The following is a 20509-nucleotide window of genomic DNA, read 5'->3' as shown; positions in this document are numbered from 1 at the left end:
ATCGAAAACAGAGGATCTCTGCTGTAACGTGACATTTTCAACTCAACCCTGGATGAGAGAGGTAAACGCATCACCAAACCCACCTATCTGGAGAGGCCCATCCATAAGACAGTCACCCTCCTGGAAGCCGATCAAAAAACCTGCAGACCCCTTTCACAGAAATCACAGGTGATTGGTGGGAGTGTAACTGACAATTAATCTGTAAGTCTATGTCGTTGTTTTTGTGTTCGCTGTGCGGGGGAAATGATAAGACAAGTGGAACTACGTGGCTAATAACTGTTGTAACGGGGATCATTATCGTAGCAACACATCTTTGGGGGTGAAGGCATTCCCGCGCGGTGTTAGCTAAGTTTTCATGTTACCGGGTGTAGTTCGTAAAGGTTGATATGTGTATGTTAGGATAAAGCGTGAATTCATGCCAGGAATAATAAGTGTGAAGTTTGATTTCCTCCCTTCTGTAATAAGCAGCCAATGAGGTATTTTTTCCTTTATTTGTGTGTTCAATCTGATACTGTTATAGCTCCGGCTAAACTGTTTATGTATGTAAGCACTTCAGAGTTATACCAAGCTAATAAGTCACTCATAAGACAAGAAGGTGTAAGATTGTGCTTAAACTGTATTTTCATTTACTTTATAGTTCTCACGGAAGGTGATAATTCTGACTAAACTACAGAATAAAGCCGCCAGTCAAAATCAAGGAACGGTTGTGCTCGTGGTTACTGGAGAGAGCTACAACGAATGCCTCCAACTCAATCATCAAGTTTGCAGACGACACAACAGTAGTAGGCCTGATTAACAAGAATGACGAGACAGCCTACAAGGAGGAGGTGAGGGCCCTGGGGGTGTGGTGCCAGGAAAGTAACCTGTCACCCAACATCAACAAAACAAAGGAGGTGATCGTGGACTTCCGGAAACAGCAGAGGGAGCACCCCCTATCCACATCGACGGAAAAGCATTGGAGAAGGTGGAAAGCTTCAAGTTCCTCTGCATACACATCACTGACAACCTGAAATGGTCCAACCTAGGAGGCTGAAAAAAATGTGGCTTGGCACCTAAAACCCACAAACTTTTATAGATGCACAATCGAGAGCATCCTGTCGGGCTGCATCACCGCGTGGTACAACAACTGCACCGCCCACAACCACAGGGCTCTCCAGAGGGTGGTGCGGTCTGCCCAACGCATCACCTGGGGAAAACTACCTGCCCTCCAGGACACCTACAGCACCCGATGTCACAGGAAGGCCAAAAATATCACCAACGACAACAACCACCCAAGCCACTGCCTGTTCACCCCGCTATCATCCAGAAGGCGAGGCCAGTACAGGTGCATCAAAGCTGGGACCGAGAGACTGAAAAACAGCGTCTATCTCAAGGCCATCAGACTGTTAAATAGCCATCACTAGCACATTAGAGGCTACTGCTCTATATACATAGACTTGAAGTCACTGGCCACTTGAAATAATGGAACACATATTTTGCATTACTCATCTCATATTTATATACTGTATTCTATCCTATTCTACTGTATTCTATCCTATTCTACTGTATCTTAGTCTATGCCGCTCTGACATTGCTCATCCAAATATTTATATAGTCTTACTTCCATTCCTCTACTTTAGATTGTGTGTATTGTTAGATATTACTTGTTAGATATTACTGCACTGTTGGAGATAGAAACACTAGCATTGTGCTAAACCTGGAATAACATCAGCTAAACACGTACGTGACAAATACAATTAGCTTTTGACAGAATGTGACTGGCAGAACGGGTGTTGTATGTGGAGGATGAGGGCTGCAGTAGGTATCTCAGATAGGGGGGACTGGGGCCTAAGAGGGTTTTATAAATAAGGCCAACTTGTGACTGACTAAATAAAAGGGTCAGTCATGACTATATAGACCAGACTTAATCACAAAGTCACACTCCTACTCAGCTGACAAACTGATACCAAATTAGATTTTCATGGTCTTATAATCCATTTTCATAGAATGCCTATAGCACAGTCATTACTTATGGATCACAATGAGATGGGTTGCAATGGTCTAAGAGCGCCAATGGCCCCGTCTTAATGTGGGATGTAGCAAATGCACTCAACCCATATGAAATACATTAGAATATCATTAGCTACATACAACAGCATCACTGTCTCCAACTAGCAGCAAACACTGACAGACCTGCTTGTGGCAAAGTCAAGCCAAGAAAATGCACTTGTGCAATGGATTAATGACCTTTATTCAGTTTTTTAAAATGTTTCTCCATTTCAGATACAAGAATATAAGGAAGTACAGGTACTGTCAATGTGATACAAATGAGAGTACAGATATGGGGGAGTGTATCTAATCAGTCCAGATGAGAACTAAGCTGTCACAGCCAATCATACCAGTCAACCCAGTTCAGCCAGACACCCAAAAGGGGTCCCATTACAATTCATAGCAAACATTCATACATTTAGGTCCACGTGTGATTTAAGTACAAAACATTGTGTAAATGGTAAGCATTTTTCTCTCCAATATAAGTTTTCCCCATCACCATTGGAGACAGAGACCATATTTATTTGTTTGTTGAGTGTCCTTGCACTGATGAATGTATGTGTGTTTGCTGCAGTGTGCTGGCAAGAGGGGGTGAGAGATAGTAGCTACACCAGTGGTTCGCAAAATGTTTTGATAAAGTGTTCAAATGTTCTTATGATAACACGATTTGCCTTGATCAAGGATCATTAAGTTGCAGAACACCATTAATTGATTGATTAATGTCATTGATCGGCTCACTTGTTTTCCCAGGTCTCAATCAGTTTGTCCCACAGCACTGACCAACCATTTGGGAACCACTGAACTACAACCTTCTCATGGATACTGGATAGGAGTGTGGGTGAAGGAGACTGCAAGCTAAACCCCTCTCTCCAGGGCCCTGCCCTCTCTCCTTACCTGCAGCAATGACTCAGCCTTCCCCAGAGCCCTGTCCGTCTCCGATAACTCCCCCTCCAGCTCCTCGCTGTGCCTCCCCTGGCTCTGTAGCTCCGCCCTCATCACGCCTAGCGACTCCTCACCCCCCGCCTGATTGGCCCTCCCAGCATGGGCACCAACCCCAAGGTTCTCCCGTTTGATCGCCTGCTCCAGCTGGGTGGAGCGAGACGAGAAGTCGTGGAGTCGCCGGCCGCAGTCGTCCATCTTGGCATGGAGCTCCCCCAGCCTCCTCCTCATCCCCCTCTCCCTCTCCACCTCTGCCTGCAGCTCTTCCTCCCAGAATGTCTCGTGGGCCAGCTCGGCCTGGTTCCTCCTGGCTGCCTGCTCCAGAGCCTCCATCTCCTCCTGGAGGCGAGCCTCTGGGACAGGGGAAGGAGAGGAGGCCGGGGAGGCCCTGTTCCTGGACCGAGAGTCTCTCTCCATGGCCTCCAGCTGGGCCTCAAAGGCCCTCAGCCTCTCCTGCTGCTGAAGAATCTGCCGGAAGACCTCCTCTTTGGACGGGCCCACGAGAGGGGAGGGAGAGTGGGGGGAGGGAGAGGGGGAGTGGGAGTGGGGGGAGGGGGAGGTAGCATGGTGAGGAGGAATGGGGCTGGGTGAGGACCTCTCTTTGGGGGAGTCGCAGGGAGACTTCCTAATGAGCTGCTTGGCTTTGGGGGAGGTGGAGGGCCCCAGGTTAAAGGTGAGGGACTTCTTGGGCTGGGTGCGTTTGAGGGGCTCTGGTTCAGGGTGTTTGGGCAGGGAAAGAGGGGCGACCCGGTCCTGGGTGGAGCCAGAGCCAGACCCTGGTCCATCGCTGCTGCTGGGGCCGGTGCGGCGCAGGAAGAACTGGACGTCGTTGCCGTGCTGGCCCAACTTGGCCAGGGACTCCAGGGGCCTTTCGTTGGCTAACAGCTGCCTCTCTGAATCTCTCAGTCTCTGGATCAGCACGTAGCGACCCGTCTGACCTGTGGCAGGAAGAGAGAGTCAGAAAACTGAAACAACATAAAATTAGCACAAATCATTAACAGCTCGTTGCACTCTCTCTGGCTATGGGCATATGGCTAATGTCTATACAAGACTCTAAACTCTAGTTCTTCAGTCCTTAACTAAACTCTCTCTTCTCTCAGCAATGACAAATATATGTCTTATACAACGTATAAACATGTTCAAACAAACTGAAATGAGGACAAGCTCTCCCTAATGACCTGGCAGTGGGGTTTAGGTTTTGGCACTGCAGAATGTGGCTTCAATACAGCCTGAGGGTGTGGTGACAGAAGCTTGCTCCATACCAAGTCGACCCCTAGCACCATTCCCCCTTAGCACTTCATTGAGGTCAGAAAGGAAGGATAGGTGGAAGAAATAAATAACACAGTGGTCCCATCTTACCCTATCAGTGGGATTTTCACCATATTGCTTATGCCCATCCTATTCTTTTAAATCTAAAGTGCCTATGGTGTAGTAGGGTCTAGTCAGGGTTGGTTTAGAAAGAACCGTGGGGTTTAGAGGGAAAGAACTCGCTCCCCAGAGAGGAAAAGGGACTGAGATACTGACCAATGGCCTGAGCCAGTGCGATGACCACATCCTGGCAGGAAGTCTCCTCTGATAGGCCACAGACCACGCGCACCACTCCGTCCACCCACACCTTCAGTTCCATCTGAGACGCGATGCTACGAAATGCAATGAGGACTTCACTTCAGATCCACTCGGTTCGGCTCAGTTCAGCACTGCAGGGTACTACTGACTCCTCTCTGCAGGGAAGAGAAACATGGATAAGGAGGGTTTAAACATTTTTTATATTACACACACACAATTTTTTTTTTTTTTTTTAATCACAACCAACCAATTAGTTACAATACAGAAATTCATGTTACACAGAACTTGTCAAACTTCCACAATGTTATCTAGCCAAAGGGGGTGAAAAAAGTAATCCCTCGAAACTAGCAGAATAATATTGTTGCTCAGTTTAACACACCCGACACGCAGCTGTGTCACACACAAATGGCCCCTTTCTCGCTCTATCCTCTGTTGAGTATTGAAGCTATGGGTTTATACATCTCTCCTACAGGCTCTATACAGAACAGAGCCTTATTGACGTCAGGCCCTGCGTATGTGTGACTGAGGTTTAGATTTTCATTACGCTGCCCCCGGGGAGCTGAGCGGAGCATTGCATTCCTGAAGTTTCCTGTTGGTTAGTTGGAGCTCGGGTGGTACCTCACGGATCGGAGAGCATCAACTCAGATCTGTAACCCAATTAAATGCTCTGCTGCCCTCCTTCAAAGACATTATGACAGCTTAGTGCCGAGAAGAGTGGACAGGCAGAATGCACCATAGCCACTCGGTGTGTAGGTGAGAGAGAGTGTGTGTGTGATCTACTTAGATGCTTCCCACCAGTAGCTGACCTGGCAGACCTGTAACTTCAGAGACTGTCACTGGGAAGAGCAGCAGGCATCCTAACACAGGAGGAGATTTAGGCCTAAGTGGATTTCACAATGAGGAACAGGAACAGCACTAACCACTCCCCTGCTGTGTGCCATTTTATGATTTTACTTCATCTGTATTCCACTAATAATAAGGCAATAACACACATTGCCTGACTCAAAGTCAATAGCCTTGGGTGTTAAAGCACACACACAGACCTACAACTTTTATTAACGATAGTAGTAGTAGTAGTAGTAGTAGTAGTAGTAGTAGTAGTAGTAATAGTAGGCTATACAGTTTCTCATTTGGCATATGTAAGGCCATATACACTGATCTGGCAGTGTGACTCTTACATAAGTTATGTCAACATGAGTAATAGTTCAAATGACCCACTTGTTCTGTAACTGGCACACAGCACAGCTAGTGTTTGAGCTCAAACCCCTAGCCTAGCTCCTCCTCTCTCTGAGGTGTTTTTTACTAAAATCCTCCATTATCTCCTCCTCAATGACTGTTGGCTGGGGTCCAGTGGTCGTCTTTAGGGGAGCTGCCCAGCACGAATGCAGGACTTATCTGATGAGCACAAGAATTCCATATTTCTTAACAAACCGTCATTATAACGGTTTATATACCGTCGCTAGCTCCGCTACCTGCGACCCAGCTACCCCCAACATTACTCATGTGGTATAAACAGGCCAAACACTGGGCGAGCTGGGAAGCAACAGAGCTTATCACAACACCACCACCACATACAGAGAAGGAGTCACAGCTAGGGCTGTTACGGTGAGTGTATTACCGCCACACCGGCAGTCATGAAGGCAGTCAAATACCAAGTAACCGTTTAGTCACGGTAATTAGGCTTCTCCAAACTCTGATGCTGCTGATAGTCATTAGTAGCCTACCAAACTTGCTAACTGCCTGGTACTCAACATGAGCACAACATTTCTATAGGATATGCAAATGCATGAGAAAACAGAGTGATGGCCTCTTAAAAAGAGGAGGTTCCCATCAGCTTTCTATAGGCTAGGCCTATTATATTCATTTCTCAACTTTTCTAATATTAAGCACATGGCTTCTCTTTACAACAGGAGTAGTCTACCTGGCTGGCATGAAAATGAACCATGGGAAAAGCGTCCTCCATTCGCTATGCTGAGATTACATGTATTACATGCAGAGATTACATGTATTTTTCCCCTGGCCCTGTTTCGAGACACGTTCATGATAATGGTCCATTCTAAATCTAAACAAATTTCACACATATATTATTTAGTAAATGTAAAAGACAAGATTTAAATCAGGAATAGTCTGATGGGTGACAATATTAGCCTATCACTTGTGAATGATATATAATTTTTCACCATAAAAATGCTCTTTTATAATAAAAGTATTAATAAATCGCATTTGCGGTCACTTTTGATAATGGTGTTTTCCCGCTAATGGAACATTCCTGCATATAGCCTACTGCCGTGTGCGCATGTGTAACCGATGTGAAATGGCTAGTTAGTTAGCGGTGGTGCGCGCTAATAGCGTTTCAATCGGTGACGTCACCCGCTCTGAGACTTGAAGTAGGGTTGCCCCTTGCGTTGCAAGGGCCGCGGCTTTTGTGGCGCGATGGGTAACGATGCTTCGTGGGGTGTCAGTTGTTGATGTGTGCAAGGGTCCCTGGTTCGAGCCCAGGTTGGGGCGAGGAGAGGGACGGAACCTACACTGTTACACATTGCTGCGCTTATAATGTGAATAAATAGCCTAATAGTTTATCAACATTTTAAGCTAAACATTCTGATCTGTTGCATCCCACAACATGTTTAGAATATTTATTTCTCACACAGAATAGGTCAACTTTTGTACTATGGGGGATAGTTGATTGGGTGGACAACGGTGGGTGGACCGGCCGCCATCTTTGTGGTAGTAATTAGAAGCTAACATTTTAATTTAAATGTCAGTGGTGTACCAGCTAAATTGCAGTGGTCTGAAGGGATAGGTCCATTCTATGAATTCTATTTATGATTGAAATGACACCCACCCTGTATTCAAGAGCATGTTGTGTCTCAACCAATGGCGAGCACAACACAAAAACCTCAGATGATGTAAGGTAAGCTACAACATATGTGAATATAAAAACAATTCAAAAACCATACATTTATATAATTGACAAAAAGCTTTTAAAAAGTCATAGTTTTTATAAAAAGTTTTTTTTAAAGAAATTATTTAAATAATTTGACAAACCTATTTGTACGCTTTATAATGATATCAAACTCAACCATTTATATTTTCCAGTGACGAAGACATGGGTGTCTCATGGTATGGTGAGGTATATAAAATGGGTAAACTTTGAACACCTTTATCTCCTGAATGGTTTGGCATTCAGGTAACAAAAAGTCACTATCTGACCACCTCTTCCATGGTCAAACGTGTATGGAAAGTTTTGTTGAAATTAAAAGTGAAGCTGTCAAAAAGTGATTGAATTCAAATGGCTTTACCCAATTATGACTCAAAATAATGACTCGCATACATCTCACAACGGCTGAAGATATAACATGTTTCCAAAACACCACGTGGAGAGAGCGGTCGCTAAGTGCATTGTTGGAGCGTGTGTCAATACTGATATTATCAACATAAAGGGAGCGCCTGCTCTTGGATCAGCATTTAAATCTTTACTTAACATTATTTCACAATACTGATGACGGAGAAGCTCCTAGAGAGATATTACCACCTACGGCTGCAAATATTGAGGCAGCTTATTCTAATGCGTACCCAATAAAAATGCACTAAATCACCAATTTGGCACATCATTGGGCACATGTTAGGTTACACATCATGAAATATATTGAGACAAATGATAGTACATGTAGCAAAATAGAACTCAATTGATTGAACATGAAATGTATTTCACTATAACTGAAATAGGCCTATAGCCTACTATTTATAATTAATGCAGTCATCTCGGTTTTCATTTGAACCATCTTTTTATACGTCGATTGTTTATAACAACTACAAAGACATGGGCAACTTTGTATTTGTACTCAACTTTGTTCTGAAGTTATCGGTGGTCACAGAGACGGATAAACCATGTGATTCTATGCTTAGCAGAGATCTTCTGTGTATAAAGTAATGCGGGAAAGCAAAAAAGCATCCAACTATGCACTTAGCTGCTCTACAAGTGGTCTGAGGCAGACGTTAGATTACGAGCGTTTTCAAGTGCAATGTTAATAATGATGATTTTGGGAAACAGCTCAGAGATTTCACTACGCTCCTACGAACATTCTAACGATGAACTTAGCCTTAAGATGCTTTTGGGAAACTGGACCCAGGCCAAGAGCAGTGGAATGCCACCTTGTGTGTGTGTGTGTGTGTAAGACACTGGAACAAACTCTCCTTTGTCTGTGAGAGGACTAGGACACATATACAGTAACCCAGTAAATGTAACATGGTATCCAACACCATCCCATCTCCCCCTGTCAGAGCCAGGCTGGCAGTGACCTTTGAGACACACCGCTCATCACACTCAGGTAGGAAACCGTAACAAATACAGCATCTGAATTCTCCAAAATGGCTTCATTTCCGCATCACTGGCAATGATCCTGCAGAACTGGACGATAGATGAAAGCAAGTGTAAAAGTATATAAAGGTCTCCAAAGATAAAATTGACTTGATCGTGTTTTCAGATGGTTGTAAAATAAGGTGAGGAGATGAGGTAAGGACAGAGGTATCTGTGCCCTGACCCCTATCCATCATCTCCATCTTATCTAGCATGACAAGCTCTCCTACAGCACCTCACCTGGCCAGGTCTTATTGGCCAAACGAGCCCTGGTGTGTTGGGGGGTTGTGTGTGACAGGTTCTCACACTACCTATGACGCCATGTGACAGCTTAGTGACAGTGTTCCATGAAGATATGTAATTTTCCCACAAAAACATACCTTTTAGTCAGTGAAATGTGATCAACCACACAAACAGGAAACAAACCAGCCACACAGTCTCATGTTACTTACTGCCTGGCCATTGTCACTGTCAGTCTGTCTCAGGAACAACAGTGGCAGATATCCAGTGGTGTAAAGTACTTACATACACACACATAATTTAAAGTACTACTTCAGTCGTTTTTGGGGGCATCTGTACTTTACTATTTATATTTGACTTCACTACATTCCTAAAGAAAATAATGTGCTTTTTACTCCATACCTTTTCCCTGACAACAAAAGTACAAACAAAAGTACCTCCGATCTGGCAGACTCACTAAACACAAATTCTTAATTTGTAAATTTTACTGAGTGTTAGTGTGGCCCTGGCTTTCTGTAAATTATTAATTTGGTTCTTAATACAAGGAATTTAAAATGATTTGTACTATTCCTTTTTTGATACTTAAGTATATTTTAGCAATTACATTTACTTTTGATACTTAAGTATATTTAAAACCAAATACTTTTACTCAAGTAGTATTTTACTGGGTGACTCACTTTTACTTGAGTCATTTTCTATTAAAGGAATCTTTACTTTTACTCAAGTATGACGTTTGGGTACTTTTTTACACCACTGCAGATATCTATGGTATCTTCTAGAATCTAGTGAAAACCATGGCAACTACACCTAGGCCCTACATATATTTTAAGTCCCCAACAACAGCATGAAATAGCATACATATTTAATGGTGCACCTCTATTCTGGGATATGTCCAATGAGAATCCAGCTGACAGCTTCTCCAACCCCAACAGTCTTCAGGTCAACTTCACCACATCCTTACAGTGGCGTCTCCAGGCCTAACTGACACGCATCTCTGTGGTTGTGTGCAGGGTGTTTGAGTGTGTGGAGGATCCACACAGACCACTCACATGCGTTCAGAAACACACCCACCCACCACTACCCGGGCAACCAGAAGTTTTCAAAAACACAAATATCCACCCAGGCCCGCCACACCCAAAAGTCTCAGAGTAGAGACAAAAGCATCCGCCCCAACCCCATCCCCTCACCCGCTGCTCTGCTCATTATCTTCCAGTTCAGCCCAGATCCACCCAGAGAGACAGAACAGTGAACAGACATGTGCCCTTCCATTCTCTTCTCATCATCACCCACCCAGCCACTCAGCCAGCCTCTGATCAATGAGAGGCCAAGAGAACCCTCCAGCATGGCTGCCTGCTGCACACACTCATCATTATACCAATGAAAGAGAAGCACACTGACAGACAGCATTTGGGTCTAGTCTGGTGTTCTGAAGCCTAAGACTGACTAGTCACAGCTAGTCCTTAAGAGTGAATAGGGTGAATAAGAAGCGAGTTCCCGCCCTGATAACCTCTTACCATGATAACCATCAGCACACATTCCTGTGGCTTCACGCACACTCAACTCAGAAGACCACCCTAAACACACCAGTCACTCACACACACAGATTGACACAAGCACGCAAACACTGGTCCATGCTAAACAATTCCAAGTTTCACCTTACAGTAGAGGTGATGGTCATTCATTGGTGGGCTGTGTCTAGTTGAATCTCAGCTGAGCTACTAGGGTCAGCTCTCAAGGGGACAGGAACACATCTCTACAGAGCAGAACATGTTCAACTAGACTCAGTACAGGTTTTTCTCAAGTGATCAGCATCAAAGCCCACGCAGACACAGTGGGTAGCATCTCTCTCTCTGTGTGTGTGTGTGTGTGTGTGTGTGTGTTGTATGAGCTACAGTGTCAGCCTGTGTATAGCACAGGGCTAAAACAAGCAGAGCATGACGAGGTCTCCATATGTACTCCACAGCTGTTCATAGAGGAGAACACACACACACACACACCTTCCCATCCAAACCCACACAAAGGAGGAATTGATTGATTACTGTTAGTCACCTGGAGTAACGCTACTGGGAAATGGATCAGAGAATAAAGGTGAGGAGTAAACATTCCACAAGTGCTTAAGTTATGAGTCCGCTTCAACACCTTCCCCTTAAACATAGAAGAACAAGGAGCGGGACAGATGTGTGTGTGTGTGTCTCTACACTTTGACTGCACTGCAGGCTAATTCAAATCTATACCTGCCCACAACTATTACTGTACAATCCGAGTGAGAGAGAGAACCCCTTGTCACTGAGCTTCATTGTACTCACATGGACAAGAGGAGAACAATGAGAAGAACAAAGGAGAGCATGTAGTACACACACACACACACACACACACAACCCCTCAGAAAATGACACTGTAATGCACATTTTAATGTTTGTGCTTTTCTTTTAACTAATTTCTGTCTTCTACTCATGTGCGGTTCTAATAACCAATTTCTGTGTTAATGCAAGTGGCTTACTACAAATCCTCACTTATCAGAAGCTGCAATTTGGCAGTACGCCCAGACCTTGTTTTGAGAACGAACAAAAGATCTCAGTTTCAAGGTCTCAGCTTAGAGAGAAGAAGCCTCGTGAGGTATTGGTCTGTCACATGTTATGAACCAGATCTGTCACATGAATGAAACAAAACGGTAATGATTAATTAATTATGCTAAATCATGCAAATATAACATGTCTGTATATAGCCGTATATAAGACAACTGCTGGATCTGCCCAGGCAGAGTTTCTGATTGACATGTGTACTATGGTGCATTGAGTTGGTTGGAACCTCTCCTGCACGCTGACAATAAACAATGATTCATTTAAGATTGACTTTGAGTGTCTCTGTGTAAGAATTTCCAAGACAACACACAGTTTTCAACACACTCATTCTTTATACACACACAAACTCTCTCCCTCTACTGTTCGCTCTCTCTCTCTCTCTCTCTCTCTCTTATCGTCATTCAAAGGAAAACACACTGTCCTTGATAACACAAAAGTAAACAGCTCCCTGAAGTAAACAGTGTGATAATGAGTTTCTTTGTGGCTGTTTGGGTAGTGGGCAATGCCCTAGTGATGTGCACGACTCTGCCTGCTGTGTCACTCTACCCCTGGGCAGAGACAGAGACTGTAACAGGCTGGCACCAACCATCCTGGTCCCAGCTGCACAGTGGAGGTGCTCCCACTAGTAATGTAGAGCACTGTCTGTCACAGCGGGCGCCCAAATATTTATGTTGTCCTCTCGCTTGCTTTGTTTGTTAGGCTTGACACTCATTACTGGCTTTGTTGGTTCTGTCTTGTGTGGCTGTCTGTTTTATGACCATTCTGCTCCGCCTGGGACAGCAATAACACTAATAAAACTGTTGATTAAACTTTATTTTGTCCTCTTTTACATCCCTCATTCCCTCCATTCTTCCTCTGTCCCTCACAGCTCCAAGTGAGGCCGATAAGAACTCTGGCACAGATATAAGCTGAGAGCAGCCAGTTAGGTCACATCATCATCATCCAGCAGGGTTCTGACAATCCAACTGCCCCACCTGAATTCTCCACTACAGAACATGTACAAAAGAAAAGATGACACACACACATCCAGGTGCTGCAGGTCAAAGAATAGCCTCCGTCTGTACAAGAGTCAGGAAACATGAAGACATGTTTTAATAAACCACATGGGAGCATACTGTAGATGTCAGTGTGCAGTCTTCTTGTACTAGATGTCAGTGTGCAGTCTTCTTGTACTAGATGTCAGTGTGCAGTCTTCTTGTACTAGATGTCAGTGTGCAGTCTTCTTGTACTAGATGTCAGTGTGCAGTCTTCTTGTACTAGATGTCAGTGTGCAGTCTTCTTGTACTAGATGTCAGTGTGCAGTCTTCTTGTACAACTTTACAGAGCAAGCAGCCTAGGGGTTTCTAACATGCTTGATGTCTGAGGATGAGAAAGACAAGATCCTGTGGCATACTGACACTCTGAACACAGACACAAAATAGCATTAAGCTATATCTAATCACAAGTGTTCACATGCAGAAATTATTAGCTGTAGTTTTGTCCACCAACAGAGCTGCAGTTACTGACTGGCTGACTGACTGCAGTAGAGAACAGGGAGTGGTCACAGGCCCTGGAAGAAATAAGATCTCTGATCTTCTGAAGCCTCCACATGCAGCCCTATAAAAGACTGATTCCTGGAGAACTTTTCCAACAGAACCACACCTAAGACTGGAGCAGATTACTCTAGCCTTTACAGTCTGTGACAAGGAAGTAAAGAGGTTTGAACAACAAAACCTCAACGGAAGGTTTTGTTTAGTTGACATTCTTAGCAAAACATCAGAAAGCAGAGCGTTCTCTGTGTGTGGCGGTAGAGGCAGGTTTGTTTTCTCCTGTTTCAGAGTCCATATGGCTGTGTGTGTGTGTGTGTGTGTGTGTGTGTGTGTGTTCTCTCACACAGAGGAGGGGGCCAGGCTGCTGCGGCCTCTCTAGACACACAGCTTGCTAATTAGACTGAGCGGTTGCCTGTTCTCCCAGCGAATGAAGCACAGAAACAAATCATGAATAATGCATTTCACAGCACATTCAATTTGGCAAATATTTTTCTGAACAAATCCCAAACACATGTGACCGGCCGGCAGCGCCTCTCTGAAAACATCCCCTCTGTCTGTCAGTGGTAGCTCTATTCAGATGCTAATGACAGCAGGAGGCATCAGGCACTACCATAGAACCTACCATAGAACACATCCCTGCTCCAGTCATCAGCATCAACCCATTATACTGATTGGATTACTGGTTTGTGGGTTAATTTGCCGCAAGAATTACAACATATTTTATATTGTCCTCAAAGCACCTCAGTGTTTTGGTTGTCCGTTAATAGTGCAGTCACAGCTGAGCAACATCTCACTCAGTTTAAAAGATGCAGAGTCACCACCCAGTTGGATTACATATAAACCTGCTGTAGCAACAACAACATAGGTTTTACAAAGTCATTGATTATTAACCAGGTAAAAAAATATGACAAGGCTCACGGACCAGCAGACAGACACAGACAGACAGCTTCATTCACCTAACAGCACCTCACTGCAGAGTGTCAGTCCTGTAGCCAAGCAGCACCGTGTTAAAAACAGTCTGGGTGAAAACTCAACAGTCATTAACTAGCTACTCTTCTCCACCCACGTGTAACGCCAAGCATGGCAATACTGACCAAGGAGTTGACTTCTCAGCAGCAGAGTCAGTCCGTGGGACGGTGACTTGATGACAGGGTCGTACTCTAAACCATAGCAGAGAAAACACACATCTGGACAAAACAGTTGATATAGTCAGGTCCAATCAGTGGTTAAATCCTGCTAAGAGAAGAATATAAGGTTTACTCACACTAATGACCCCTACCTCATCAACTCCCTGGCATGACTAGATTCACTGCCTTGGCTGCTTTAACTAGCCTAGTGCAACAGTTTACCCATCTACAGTACCAGTCAAACATTTGGACACCTACTCATTCAAGGGTTTTTCTTTATTTTACTATTTTCTACATTGCATAATAATAGTGAAGACGTCAAAACTCTGAAATAACACATATGGAATCATGTAGTAACCCAAAAAGTGTTAGACAAAATCAAAATATAATTTATTTTTTAAAGATTCTTCAAAGTAGCCACCCTTTCCCTTGATGACAGCTTTGCACACTCTTGGCATTCTCTCAACCAGGTTCATGAGGTAGTCACCTGGAATGCATTTCAATTAACAGGTGTGTGTTGTTAAAAGTGAATTTGTGGAACTTCTTTCCTTCGAGCCAATCAGTTGTGTTGTGACAAGGTAGGGGTGGTATACAGAAAATAGCCCTATTTGGTAAAAGACCAAGTCCGTATTATGGCAAGAACAGCTCCATAATGTGTTATTTTATAGTTTGAATGTCTTCACTAGTAAAAAATAACTGACTATACTCTGTTCACTAGATTAGTGTTCCCAGTGCTGGGTCACAGGCTCTGATTCATTTTGCTTCTGTTTACTTGGTAGGGCGGTAAAAAAAACTATATTTTAGGTGGGTGTTTGACACGAGTCAACAAAAATTCAAGTTTGGGGAGTGCTGAACGATGTAGCAGGCACAGCTTTAGGACTAATAAAGACAACAATAAAGGCTTACTCATTGGTCTAGTTCCTAAGCCATACCTCAGATACTACCACAACTGCTCCAACTTGATAAACACTTTATTTATTCATGTAAACTATACTCCTGCCAGTTTTTGGGGACAATAGAAGGTTACACATTGTGGCTCAGCCCTATACAGACGTTTTACTGAGAGAAATACATGACTGGCCTGGCTGCCTGAAGGTGGTGAGGTTTTAGAACAGAGAAGAGGACTAAGCCTTGTCATCATTACTCAGCACCTTGAGAGATGGAGAGGAGCGACTACTGAGCTCTACAGAGAACAGGAGGCTGTATTGTTAAATCGGTTAAGAGTGTTGGGCCAGTAACCGAAACGTCACTGGTTCAAATCCTAGAGTTGTCAAATTGGAAAATATCTGCCATTCTGCCCTTATGGCAGTTAACCCCGAACAACAACTGCTCTCTGGCGCCGATGATGTGGACTTCAATCCACGCAGCACTTCTCTGATTCAGAGGGGTTGTGTTAAATGCCTAAGACACTTTTCGGTTCAATGCATTCAGTTATGCAACTGACTAGATATCCCTTTTCCCTAGGCTACAGACACAGACTGCTGATGGGCACCTCTATGTGTAATTATACACTCTCTACCTGACTCAGCACTACAGCAGGCCTGGCAGAGTCGAGATCACGCACACACAAATGCAGAACGCACACACAATTAGGGGTGTACCGAATAAACATAAACACACTAGGCCTATAGGTTATGCCTACGCTGCGTTGTATGCCTTTTGAGTGAATTGGAGCAGAAAAATGACATTTCAGGCTATTCCGTTAAAACAACTAGAGCCTATGCGCACGTTGTAATTAAAATTCGAATCTTAATTGGCGCATTTCAAACTGTCCTTTTGCGAGGCGCAGCTGGGCACTAGTTCTGTACAATGGCAACTGATGGAGTCAATAAAACAGGACGATTCTCCATCGTCGTTTAATTCTCCAGTTGGGGAAAATGTTGGCTTCCCAGTAGATTACAACGGCGATAGGAAACATATTTAACAGTACTATGTAGCCACTGCTAAACGAGAATAGTCTATGCAGCTGCCAACACACCCCAGTATTCCTACCACTGGATAAAAACAATACAAACTTGGTCTCCCCTCTACATCCAAGCAGCCTTTCGCTGCCGAATCTGACCGGGCCCAAAAAATTACAAGAGCGATAGGTATGTTTATAGCCGCGGATATGCACCGATTCTTGGTGGTTGAGAATAGGGGGTGTCAGACTCAGCACCTCATGAAAGTGCTCGCGCCACGTTACGAACTTTGCACTCTTCACCCATTTCAGCAAACAGGTAGTACCCACTCTTTACTAGCAAGCTAAATCTGAAGTAGTCAACGAATTGGCCAATGCACCATGTGTTGCGTTTACTACAGATGGATGGACCTCCAGGGCTACAGACAGCTAAGTAGTGACAGCCCGTCACATTACCCCACAGTGAGAGGCGAGAAGTACCGTGCTACAGACACGCCCCCTTTGAGTAGTCACACAAGTGCGCATATTTTTCTCTTTGTAAGAAAACATTACAGCATAGGCCTATACAATGTCTGAGCCATGTTTACATATTGATTTCACTGTCACACACACACATACATACATACATACATACATACATACATACATACATACATACATACATACATACATACACACACACACAGCTCAAAAAAATAAAGGGAACACTTAAACAACACATCCTAGATCTGAATGAAAGAAATCATCTAATCAAATACTTTTTTCTTTACATAGTTGAATGTGCTGACAACAAAATCACACAAAAATAATCAATGGAAATCCAATTTATCAACCCATGGAGGTCTGGATTTGGAGTCACACTCCAAATTAAAGTGGAAAACCGCACTACAGGCTGATCCAACTTTGATGTAATGTCCTTAAAACAAGTCAAAATGAGGCTCAGTAGTGTGTGTGGCCTCCACGTGCCTGTATGACCTCCCTACAATGCCTGGGCAGCTCCTGATGAGGTGGCGGATGGTCTCCTGAGGGATCTCCTCCCAGACCTGGACTACAGCATCCACCAACTCCTGGACAGTCTGTGGTGCAACGTGGCATTGGTGGATGGAGTGAGACATGATGTCCCAGATGTGCTCAATTGGATTCAGGTCTGGGGAACGGGCGGGCCAGTCCATAGCATCAATGCCTTCCTCTTGCAGGAACTGCTGACACACTCCAGCCACATGAGGTCTAGCATTGTCTTGCATTAGGAGGAACCCAGGGCCAACCGCACCAGCATATGGTCTCACAAGGGGTCTGAGGATCTCATCTCGGTACCTAATGGCAGTCAGGCTACCTCTGGCGAGCACATGGAGGGCTGTGCGGCCCCCAAAGAAATGCCACCCCACACCATGACTGACCCACCGCCAAACCGGTCATGCTGGAGGATGTTGCAGGCAGCAGAACGTTCTCCACGGTGTCTCCAGACTCTGTCACGTCTGTCACGTGCTCAGTGTGAACCTGCTTTCATCTGTGAAGAGCACAGGGCGCCAGTGGCGAATTTGCCAATCTTGGTGTTCTCTGGCAAATGCCACACGTCCTGCACGGTGATGGGCTGTAAGCACAACCCCCACCTGTGGACGTCGGGCCCTCATACCACCCTCATGGAGTCTGTTTCTGACCGTTTGAGCAGACACATGCACATTTGTGGCCTGCTGGAGGTAATTTTGCAGGGCTCTGGCAGTGCTCCTCCTTGCACAAAGGCGGAGGTAGCGGTCCTGCTGCTGGGTTGTTGCCCTCCTACGGCCTCCTCCACGTCTCCTGATGTACTGGCCTGTCTCCTGGTAGCGCCTCCATGCTCTGGACACTACGCTGACAGACACAGCAAACCTTCTTGCAACAGCTTGCATTGATGTGCCATCCTGGATGAGCTGCACTACCTGAGCCACTTGTGTGGGCTGTAGACTCCGTCTCATGCTACCACTAGAGTGAAAGCACCGGCAGCATTCAAAAGTGACCAAAACATCAGCCAGGAAGCATAGGAACTGAGAAGTGGTCTGTGGTCCCCACCTGCAGAACCACTCCTTTATTGGGGGTGTCTTGCTAATTGCCTATAATTTCCACCTGCATGTGAAATGTATTGTCAATCAGTGTTGCTTCCTAAGTGGACAGTTTGATTTCACAGAAGTGTGATTGACTTAGAGTTACATTGTGTTGTTTAAGTGTTCCCTTTATTTTTTGAGCAGTGTATATTGCACTTTATTTTTGTGTTGTTGTTGATGAGTAATCATGTGTTTTCATTTGAGAAAATACAAAGTGATAGTATTCCTGATTGGGCTCTCCTCAGGCATTATGACTCATGATCATATATGGAATCAGGAATACCAACAGTTTGTATTTTCTTAAATAAAATACAGTAACTGTTTCCCGCTGTCCCGAAACCGAACCGTGACCACACGGAGCCGTGGGTTTGACGTTTGGGTCATTGAGTAGGTTTACATGCACAGTAATAATTCAATGTTAAACTGATTATGGCAGTAGGCAGATTATGCAATAATCATGTAAACACCCAACTCTGCTAATCTTAACTCAGCAAAAGGTAAACATCGAAGTAAACCTACGCTGATTAGAAAACCTGGTTTTCTGGACAATTTTTTGAAATATTAGGACCAGTTTAATATAATATAATTAATACATACATACATACATACATACATACTTCCTTTAGCGCAAGTAAAGTGAGTTTGAAACAACTGAATGTATGCGTTTTAGTAGTTTACACATACCAACTTTATAAACTCAGAAAAAAAAATAAAACGTCTTCTCACTGTCAACTGCGTTTATTTTCAGTAAACTTAACATGTGTAAATATTTGCATGAACATAAGATTCAACAACTGAGACAAACTGAAACTGAACAAGTTCCACAGACATGTGACTAACAGAAATGGAATAATGTGTCCCTGAACAAAGGGGGGGGGGTCAAAATCAAAAGTAACAGTCAGTATCTGGTGTGGCCACCTGCTGCATTAAGTACTGCAGTGCATCTCCTCCTCATGGACTGCACCAGATTTGCCAGTTCTTGCTGTGAGATGTTACCCCACTCTTCCACCAAGGCACCTGCAAGTTCTCTGACATTTCTGGGGGGGCAATGGCCCTCACCCTCCGATCCAACAGGTCCCAGACGTGCTCAATGGGATTGAGATCCGGGCTCGTCGCTGGCCATGGCAGAACACTGACATTCATGTCTTGCAGGAAATAACGCACAGAATGAGCAGTATGGCTGGTGGCATTGTCATGCTGGAGGGTCATGTCAGGATGAGCCTGCAGGAAGGATACCACATGAGGGAGGAGGATGTCTTCCCTGTAACGCACAGCGTTGAGATTGCCTGTAATGACAACAAGCTCAGTCCGATGATGCTGTGACACACCACCCCAGACCATGACGGACCCTCCACCTCCAAATCGATCCCGCTCCAGAGTACAGGCCTCGGTGTAAACGCGAATCCGACCATCACCCCTGGTGAGACAAAACCACGACTCGTCAGTGAAGAGCAATTTTTGCCAGTCCTGTCTGGTCCAGCGATGGTGGGTTTGTGCCCGTAGGCGACGTTGTTGCGGGTGATGTCTGGTGAGGACCTGCCTTACAACAGGCCTACAAGCCCTCAGTCCAGCCTCTCTCAGCCTATTGCGGACAGTCTGAGCACTGATGGAGGAATTGTGCGTTCCTGGTGTAACTCAGGCAGTTGTTGTTGCCATGCTGTACCTGTCCCGCAGGTGTGATGTTCGGATGTACCGATCCTGTGCAGGTGTTGTTACACATGGTCTGCCACGGCGAGGACGATCAGCTGTCCGACCTGTCTCCCTGTAGCGCCGTATTAGGCGTCCCACAGTACGGACATTGCAATTTATTGCCCTGGCCACATCTGCAGTCCTCATACCTCCTTGCAGCATGCCTAAGGCACGTTCACGCAGATGAGCAGGGACCCAGGGCATCTTTATTTTGGTGTTTTCAAAGTCAGTAGAAAGGCCTCTTTAGTGTCCTAAGTTTTAATAACTGTGACCTTAATTGCCTACCGTCTGTAAGCTGTTAGTGTCTTAATGACCGTTCCACAGGTGCATGTACATTCATTGTTTATGGTTCATTGAACAAGCATGGGAAACATTGTTTAAACACTTTACAATAAAGATCTGTGAAGTTATTTGAATTTTTTACGAATTATCTTTGAAAGACGGGGTCCTGAAAAAGGGACGTTTCTTTTT

At 44.7% G+C, this 20509-nt stretch overlaps 1 protein-coding gene across 3 annotated transcripts in view; it reads right to left on the bottom strand.

Moving 5' to 3' along the window:
* Window positions 1–20509, bottom strand: part of LOC106561317 (ras association domain-containing protein 7) — a 56302-nt gene that overhangs the window by 10071 nt on the left and 25722 nt on the right. For all 3 annotated transcript variants that reach the window (XM_014125147.2, XM_014125149.2, XM_014125148.2), the window contains 2 exons: window positions 4492–4688; window positions 2923–3905 (listed from right to left, as the gene is read on the bottom strand). In XM_014125147.2, the coding sequence (XP_013980622.2) occupies window positions 2923–3905; window positions 4492–4594 (1086 nt within the window). In that variant the 5' untranslated portion in view covers window positions 4595–4688. The remainder of the gene's footprint in view (window positions 1–2922; window positions 3906–4491; window positions 4689–20509) is intronic.

The sequence above is a fragment of the Salmo salar genome, chromosome ssa10 (genome assembly GCF_905237065.1).
Source record: "Salmo salar chromosome ssa10, Ssal_v3.1, whole genome shotgun sequence".
Lineage (NCBI taxonomy): Eukaryota > Metazoa > Chordata > Actinopteri > Salmoniformes > Salmonidae > Salmo > Salmo salar.
The sequence above is the reverse complement of the archived record's forward strand: the minus strand, read 5'-3'. Positions and strand labels throughout refer to the sequence as shown.